At 45.9% G+C, this 9,696-nt stretch overlaps 1 protein-coding gene across 1 annotated transcript; it reads left to right on the top strand.

Annotated features, from left to right (window-relative positions):
• Window positions 1-4,963: 4,963 nt before the first annotated feature.
• LOC308304588 (putative nuclease HARBI1) lies at window positions 4,964-5,936 on the top strand (the record flags this gene model as incomplete). The annotated part of the gene is made up of 2 exons (XM_080749216.1): window positions 4,964-5,422; window positions 5,505-5,936. The coding sequence occupies 2 exons, from the start codon at window positions 4,964-4,966 to the stop codon at window positions 5,934-5,936; spliced, it is 891 nt and encodes a 296-aa protein (XP_080605342.1).
• Window positions 5,937-9,696: the final 3,760 nt, after the last annotated feature.

Below are 9,696 nucleotides of genomic sequence, written 5' to 3'. Positions count from 1 at the left end.
ACAATTAATTGCACAGCCATGGCCTTTAAAACCCTGGGGTTGGAGCAGAAATTCAGAACACAAAATGCCAAAGGCAAAAGACCTGCACCTGCAGAAGAAGAACAACAACAAGAACATGAAAGCCAAAGCCAACCCGAGAAGAAAAAAAGGAGCAAATCCTATAACCATGAAGAGCTGGGGTTCATGCTGGAGGGGATCATGGCGAATCGTGGGTGGCTGTTTGGGGGGACAAGTGGGCCAAATTACCTTGAAAATCGCAAAAAAAAAATATGGATGGCCATAGCCAGATCAATGGCCCCCTCCAGTCCCTGTGGCCTGCGGGAGTGGTGGTCGGTGAGAAAAAAGTGGCAGGACTGGAGCAGCCTGGTCAGGAAGAAAAAAAGCAAAATATCAAGGGAGGCCAAGGCCACTGGTGGTGGGCCAAAATCACCTGACGTCCTCACCCCTGATGAGGAGAAGGTACTTGCTATTTTGAGCAAAGAAGCCGTGGAGGGGGTTGAAGGTGGGCTTGATATGGCTGGGAGGGATGGGCTATCCTCTGCTGAGGAGGAAGAACAGAGGGAGGTCACAGCAGGGGCCACAGCAGCAACAGCAGCCTCCCTGTCCCCCAGCAGCTTTGACATCCCAGCCCCAGCATCCAGCACTGGCAGGCAGCAATCCTAGGCAGGCCGTGGCCACCGGCAACCCAGAAGGGCAGGCCGGTCCAGGAGGTGGAGTGCCGTCAGGGCCATGCTGGCGCCACCAGTGAGAGCAGAGGAGCCCTGCAGTTGTGGAGTGGCCCTGCTGGAGAGCGAGGCCGAGAAGATGGACGTGCTGAGGGGAATTAAGGCCCATCTGGCAGAGATTGTGGCCTTGAAGACAAGAAAACTTGATCTCACTGAGGCCCATAGGGCTGAACTATTGGCCCTGAAAAGGAGGAAGCTGGAGCTTTCGGAGAGGATGATGCTCCTTTCAGAGGCTGAATTCATCCAGGGTGTGCATTTGCCCCAAGCTCAAGGTAGGTTAAATGTAGCCTGACATAGCCATACTGTAGCTGAGGACTTGCAAAGGACTGTATAGTGGTGGGCATTTAGCACTCGCCCCTGTTTGTCGGTCATAACAAATGTGCACAGGACCACATTGGTATAGTTGACTTGTAATTTACTTGCTCTTTATAGTGACAGTTTGACAGTATGACCGTTGACAGCAGCCGCGCAATAGATAGGAGGGGACGGGGGGGATTAACACCTTCACTTTTTTTGGGTGGAGGGGATATCCCACCCAGTGTTCAGGTCCAAGAAAAAGACGCAAATATGATCGCTTATACTGTACACACAGAGTAGGCCTAGTTCTCATTTCAAGGCGTATTACTGCCCTCTAGAGGCACAGTCCCACCAGTGCAGTGCAGTCCATTTGCAGCTCATCTGTTCTGAATGAGTTTAATTGCGACACAAGCAGGCATGCAGTGGCACTGGCAGAAGGAGGCCGTCATTGCAGGTGCTGGACCTCTCACGTCAAAATGAAACGGTCAAAAAACCAAAAAACGATAACGTCGTTCTTTAAATCAAGCAACAATGTAAGTACCTTTGAACAGATGCATAATGGAAATACAATTTCGTTTGTCAACACATTTTAAGTTACGTTTCCTCTTGTTACTGTGGTTCCCAACTTTTTCATGTCGGACCCAAAAATAGACACCAATGAGGCAATCACTCATGGCCCCACGTGAAAATAAATCAGTGAAAGAGTGAAAGAAGTGACTCACTGGTCACAGACAGAATATTTTACTAAAGTAAAACACTGTACATGCATGGCATGTGGTGTCTTCGGTTTGAAACTTGTCAACATGCACAGAACATAGAACAAATTGTAGTGATTTAATTTTCATGATTTATGAAACTTTATGACCAGGCGAATTCTGACAACAACAACAACAACAACAACAACAACAAAAAGACAGCAGCCGACATGTGTCTTTGGTTTGACACTTGTCAACATGCACAGAACATAATGATTTAATTTTCATGGTTTATGACCAGGCAAATTCAGACGACAACAACAACAACAAAAAGAAGGCAGCAGCTGGAGGGCAGCCAGTGCAGGCTTTGGAGGAGGTGAGGAGAAACCTACAAATTATTAATTATACCATTAATGGCCCCCTTTAACCTTTATTTTCTTTATATTGCATTGTGTATGAAACTACTATTTCCTTCATGTTTTCAGGACATTTCTAATCATGACAGTGAGTCAGAGCAGACTGTATCCCAAAGCTCAAGCTGGGTGGATGAAACCAGACGCCACAGACTTGGACTGCAGGTTAGAATCCTTTGTAAATCCTGTGTGCATCATTGCATGTCATTCAATATTAAGACACTTTTCTGAATGATCTGACCAAATAACGTTCTCATTTTCAGGACATATCTGACAGCGAGTCAGAAGATGGGACAACAGGATCCATCCATGTGGAGGAACTGAGTGACTCAGAGGAGACTGGAGGCCCAAGCCGCATGGATGACCAGGATGGACCACTACAGGTGAGACTCCATAACTGCTTTCTTGTTTAGTCCCATGTGCCTTCACTTAATGTGGCCCACAGGTTAATATCCAGTGATATATAATTTATTTGAGCTGTTAGAATTCCAAAAATGTACCTGCATTCATCACTTGGGTCTATTAGTAGCTGAATGCATGACTAGTATTGTGTGTGTGTGTGTGTGTGTGTGTGTGTGTGTGTGTGTGTGTGTGTGTGTGTGTGTGTGTGTGTGACACACGCAATCATGTTCATGATTCCACACAAAAGCTCAAAACATGTCACACTGCAATGCATTTTGAGCTTGTAGATGTGCTTTTTTTTTTTTTTTTTTTGACAGTATTTGCATTGTGCAATGTTGGTGTGGATTGGAACTACAGCTACTCTCTGGAGGGGGGGATATGTCCCCCCCTCCTCGGGGCAAAAGTGGGGGGGATATCACCAAAAGTGGGGGGGATACCCCAAAAAATTTCGCGCGCGCACATACCTCCCAGATATATCCCCTTCACTTTTAAAATGCCTCCTGCGCCCCTGGTTGACAGTATGGTCTGAAATAGAAAACCAACAGAAATACACATGTTCATATTCATCATAAGAAAATAAAACTATACTGTTCAAACTATTACAAATGAGCATATACTGTAGTACAAACAATGCCACACAACTCAAATAACTAAAGAACAGAGGCACAAACTCACAACATAAAGACTTACTTATCAGGAGTGACACACACTGCACAGAGGTCTTTACTGGAGGCAAACTGAACTCAAACTGACAAACTGGGTCTGACTTAAAACAGTAATTGCAGTGAGCAGGCTTCAATAACTATGTGTCCAATCAGCCTTCAGCTTGTTAAGGGACTGGCATGGCATACAATCAACATGAAAGCAAAAAGTACTTGAGTATCATTAGTGACAACACCTGTGTAATCATGGCCTTTCTTACACATACAATACTGAAGTTAACTGCATGATGTTACTCCCTTGTGTTAACATGGGTGGATAGTTTAGCTGTGCTATAGGAGGTTAAAATTGTTGTGAGTGATATGCTATGATTTATATTGACCACTAGATGACAGTGATGTCCCTTTGACCCCAGCTATGATACTTTCCACAGCTTGCTACTTTCTACCCTATACCAGTATTGAATAAATGAAATGCAAAGGCTTCTTAATTGAAACACAAAGTTTATAAAATGTCCATTGGTTTCCCATGCATAATCAACCATATCCAGTTCCATTTCACTAATCAACCTCTCTATTGCAGATGATGCAGATGCTGGACCCAGTGGACCCCAGTGATGGGAGGATCATGGCTTTTTGTTTGTTTTTAGTTTTTCAGCTTAAAGTATTTCAGTGTTTTTATTTGGATTTTGCCCAACTCGTGGCATGTTTATGTTGCAGTAACTAATAAAAAGTACTGAACATTGGTTCCTTTTCAACTGTCTTGTGTGAATCCCAGCTTTGGTGTTAGCCTCTTCCAGTCCTACAATCAGAACAGCTTATGTTGGATGCCACATGCATGGTGGCAGTGAGCTTGTTTTACTTTACTTACTACTTTGTTACCCGAATGGTTTAATTATACCAGCATCCTGAATTCACCTGCTGACATGTCACCAGTAGCCTTCCTATGCAGTCACTAAAGAGGTCAGATTCTTGAAGTAGGCTGTGTTTGATTTGTACATGGACCAGGCTGTTCAAATAAACATTCAAGTACCAGCATGTCTATAACAACTTTGTAGAATTGTTTAGATATAGCCTGGGCCATATATAAACTGACCATGAGCTGCCTGAAAATCACTGGCATGCATGTCAAACAACTTGCTAAATGCTGGTTCAGCTGTTATATTAAGTTGTGGAGGAGACTGTGCTCTATTTACCCTTAGGTGCCCATGAACTGTGTAAACCGTTACTTCTGATTCTCTGCAAATATTAGATTGTGGATTTTAATAAAAAAGTATTGGTACACAGTGACAGCCACACACATGCACGCGCACGTGCGCCCTCTGCGATAGCTAGATAGATCATTAGCCTACGGGGAGGAAAAACCAACATGCATCATAGATACCAGCAGCGTCAGTTCAGAAAAAGCTAAGGTATGGCAACATGACTGGTGTCTTGCACGAGCGCCCTCGTGCGCGTGCAAGACACCAGTCATGTTGCCATACCTTAGCAACAGGCACGATTACAGTACATTTTGTTATTTTCCTGTGTAGCCAACATACCCAATTGACGCCTCTGATAGATACATTCTACCACTCCCTCACTCAGATGAGACAGCAGGAAACAATCAAGTGATTGACTGCCTGTCTATATCAAGGCACGTCTCCCTCACACATGTGTGAGATAGAATGGCTGCTAGACACTTTATTCTCGCTCAACGGCGTCGCCGTGCGCGGAGTCAACTCACGTATGTGAATGCTTTTTGCAGAGAGCACCTAAGTCATTTAGATACGATGACAGACCGTGCTCTGATACGCCGATATAGGCTGCCTAGGGCAGAGATCCTGCGCCTCGTCGAGGTGGTAGCCCCCCACGTTAGGAGACCAACTCAGCGGAACTTCGCGCTCAGTCCGGAGGTGCAGGTCCTGGCTGCGCTGCGTTTTCACGCATGTGGGAGCATCTTCCACATGGTGGGAGATGGCACCGCCCTGAGCAAGGCATCGGTGTCACGGTGTGTGGCAGCCGTGACACCGATCCTTGTGCGCCATGCACGGCAGCACATCCAGCTGCCCACCACCAGGGAGGAGGTCCGTGCAGTCCACCAGGGGTTCTACGACATGGCTGGGATCCCTCGGGTGATGGGTTTGCTGGATGGCACCCTGATTCCACTCCGCAACCCAGTCCTGGTGGACCCGTGCTGGGTGTGCAGGAAGCACTTCACAGCGCTGAATGTGCAGGTGGTGGTGGATGACGTCGGCCTGATCAGGGACATCGTCGCCAGATGGCTAGGAGCAACCCATGATGCCTTTATGTGGGAGAATTCCTCTGTGGGAGAGAGAGCGGCCAGGGGAGAGTATGGTGCAAGCTTTTTCCTCGGCGACAGTGGCTATCCCCTCCTACCTGATTACACCGGTGCCGGAGCCAGAAACACCAGCGGAGGAAGCCTTCAATGAGAGCCACACCACCACCAGGACTCACATTGAGCGTGTGTTTGGCAGGTGGAAAGCCAGGTTCCGCTGCCTCAGCCGCTCCGCTGGTGGTCTGCGCCTACCCCCCCTGAAGGCATGCCAGGTCATTGTTGTCACAGCCATGCTGCACAACATAGCTGTCCGCGCTGGGCTACCCGATGTGGAGCAGGATGAGGAGGACGACGAGGATGATGACGACCAGGACCCACCACTACCACCTCCCGACCCCCACGAACCCAGAGACGTACTCTACCAAGCTGGCCTCCGGACCAGACAGGCTCTCATTGAGCTGTTCTGACTTCACCACCTTTCGTCACACCTTTCACCAGTCACCAAGCAGTGCACCAGCTGAACACCATACCCACCACCAATAATAATAAAAGCTACCTCACATATATATATATATATATATATATATATATATGACCACCAAACCCTTGTTTTAATTTAAAACTCTAAAGTCTATGACATACCATGTTATGTAGATGTAATAACATCTATTACTTTGTAGGTCTCTATTTGACACCATATTGCAGAGAATTGGTCCTCAAGGTGGGGTCACGGGAGTCCCAGGGGATCTTTATGTGGCCACCGCGGACGCGAGATTCGAACCCGAGGCTCTAGCATGTCAGTCCAACACGCAACCAGTCATGCTAATAAGGCTGTGTATTAATACTGCAAGCCTGTTGTCCCTTCCGTCTTCGCTGGAGCTTGTGTTGTGGTGCGCTATTTCTCAGTAGCCTATATCAAAGCAAGCAACACGCATAACATAAAACATATAGTTCACCTTTGTACTATATATAAATATATAGTTCACTTGTTTATTTTGTATAGCAGGTGTATAGAATAGCAGCTAAACTGACTGTACAAACCCCTTGTTTTAATTTGAAACATGCAAAGCTGCAAAGCGCTGTTGCCTGTAGGTAGGCTTATAACTGACTGCACAAATGGACTTAACTGCCCGTCTTAAATATGTATTTGTTTTATTTTATAGGCTAACCCTACTATGACAGTATTGTAGACTAGAGTATTGGTTCTCAAAATGATACTCGGGGAATCTCTGTATCGTCCCATCTGTTGAAGCGGGAGTCGAACCCGAAGCTCTCAGTGCCTAGCCCAACTCACTACCCGTCATGCTATTAAGCCTGCTGTGGTCAGTTACTAAGGCTGTTGTCCGCCCCGTCTTGGCTGTAATAATTATAGGGTTACAATTAGTTATATGAACCAATGGACCCTCATCATCCTAGCCTGATTTCAGACTCAGCGCTGGAGAACCAGTCCGTGGGCTGAGCCAGGCGATCATCATCCTACACTCTCAACTTGTGAGTTGTGATTTTGGAACCATTTGGTTCCTAACTCCAAACGTCCCAAACTAAAATATAACAGCCCTGTCTCTTTACCTCAGTGTTGGCACGACGCACAAGGGGCTAAAGAGGCAGGGCTGTTATATTTTAGTTTGGAAGTTAGGAACCCAATGGTTCAAAAATGTAGGCTAACTCTCAGAGTGTAGGATGATGAGTGCCTGGCAGCAACACGCTGTCTGAGCGGACTGAGTCTCCCATAGCCGTGTTGGCACGAGGGGTTGTGTGTTGGACTAACGACTGGATGATCCGAGTTCTTTCACCGCTTTCACGCATCACTGCATGCCTTTTAGCTGGGGAGAGGGGACCCCCACTGGTCCACGGACCCACTTAACAAATGAGGCAGCCTATAAACTTGTTCTTTTTGAGCGGTGGTCACACCGTCTCCATAGCGTGGCCGTGTGTGTAGGTATGTTTGTTTGTTTGTATGTGGGTTTGTATGTGGGTCTGTATGTAGCCTCAAGCCTGTGGTGTAGTACCTTTTCTGACCACACATGTTAAGGGAGGGGCGCTGTTGTTCAGGCCAGGCCACACACACACACACACACACACACACACACACACACACACACACACACACACACATACACACACACACACACACACACACACACACACACACACACACACGGGGGGGGGGGGGGGGGGGGGGAACCACCGATCAGTTCACAGGTGGTGTGATTTTTTATGTAAGTGTGTGTTGTGGTGCGCTATTTCTCAGTAGCCTATGGACCTATATCAAAGCAAGCGACACGCATAACATAAAACATATAGTTCACCTTTGTATGTTTTATTTATTTATTATATAAATATAAATATATAGTTCACTTGTTTATTTTGTATAGCAGGTGTGTAGAATAGCCTACTCTACCATCCACAAGACTTAGATAGCTTTTTTAAATAAACTTTCATAGTTATACTTAGTTATATAGTGCTCAGTTTTCTATGAAGGGTGCTTACGGGCGCCCCGGCGCACCCTTAAAAAAACCATCGTACAGACACGTCTGCAGCAATCGTGGGAAACTTGCGGGAAAGGTGTTTGCTTCTAAAATCCTCCTTACGATGGCCATTCGTATGAGGTGTGCATTCAACCGTCATCACAGCTATTTGGTTCCATTGTACGAGACGACCGGTTTCCTGAAAGCCCTCGTTGCTCTTGATTGACAGGTGCCTGCGCAGGTTGCGAAGGACGATTTTGGTCTCTACGACCATGCCTGAGCTTACGAGCACTCAAAATCGCTTTGGGAAACGCAGCGATTGTCAATATTAAGGACATTATTAACTTGTTGGCTGCCAGGGACCGCAAGTGGCCGCTAGAGTGCCAGCCATTCCTCCATAAGGCTTCATAGTAACATCCGGGTACCCACGAAGAAGTGGCTTGTGTTTTTTCCGCATACAGTGTTATGAACGTGAAGTGGAGGCCGAGAGCTAACAGTTAGCTATCGGCTATTTATTTTTTTAGAAGACCGATCTGAAGCTATTCAGCCGCAAAAAAAAACTTTTCCACTGCAATCGGAACACAATTCAGAGAAAATGAGTTCTAAAGATGTGACTTTGTATTGTTTTGGGCGGCGCGTTTCGGCTACGTTACCCGATTACGGGCCGGTGGAAGAGTGCTTGGTAGGCGGCTTGGATCCAGGGCTAGACCAGGGCTTCGTTGAGGCCTCCGATTATTTAATTCATTTTATTGAAGGAACCGACCTTAATACGTCTTGCAAAAATAGAGTTTTTTTGGGGGGGCTCTAAACTTTATTCTAAACCATTTTCAATGGAATAAATCGTCGCAACATGTAGCATGGCTCGTTGGAAGGCGATGGACGAGCCAGGACCACCCACGTCGCTACTAGCAGCTCAGGGTAAGTAAAATAGCAAATTGGAATGAAAAAAAGAACCGAAAATATTCGGTTTTAGCACTAAAAGAGTTAAGGATATTATGTTATCAATATTAAGGACATATATGGGCGGTGTGTTCCTCCCTCCGCGTCATCAGCGCCCACACTCTAGGTGGGGTTGGTAATAGGGCCTTTCTGTGTGGAGTTTGCATGTTCTCCCCGTGTCTCCTAGGGTTGATACCCTCACAAAAAACATGAAAAACTCTCCCCAGAATGACAACAACTAGAATAGTCAGAGAAACGCTGTGGTTGGCCAGATGGCCAAGGAATTGGCGCAAGGGCGAAGTCGCATGTCACCCTGAGGTCGCAAGTCACCCTGAGGTGTCTTACTAGTATATACATATCACTAGTAAGACACCTCTTGTCACCTGGAATATTCTGTTTGATATTCGTTCAAAGCAAACTTTTAGTTTCTCTACTGCATCGTTGTATTTTCTAATTGAATTAACTTGAACTAGAAAACTATAAACTGTAAATTTAAGAAAAATTTATGTTATTCAAGAAGCTATATTCTATTGCTTGTCATGAGTTGGCTATCATACACCATCAGCTTTTCTGCTCGCATGCACACATGTAAGCGCACATCTACAGCAGGGGTTTGGTGGGTGACGGGGCACCCTGGGGTGCCGTGACGGCAGTTCAATGGTGCCGCGAGATCATTTGATAATATTTGGAATTTATTTGGACACTTGAAAAAATATTTTGTATCATTTTAAACTTGAAGTACACAGTTATTTTCAGTCAGTTCTAACCAAAATGGCTGTTATCTCAATGTTTTCCTCGCAACATAATCACTAAAATATCG

Source organism: Nannobrachium achirus (assembly GCF_963921795.1).
Source record: "Nannobrachium achirus genome assembly, chromosome: 1".
Taxonomy (NCBI): Eukaryota; Metazoa; Chordata; class Actinopteri; order Myctophiformes; family Myctophidae; genus Nannobrachium; species Nannobrachium achirus.
This window is presented reverse-complemented; position numbering and strand designations above follow the sequence as displayed.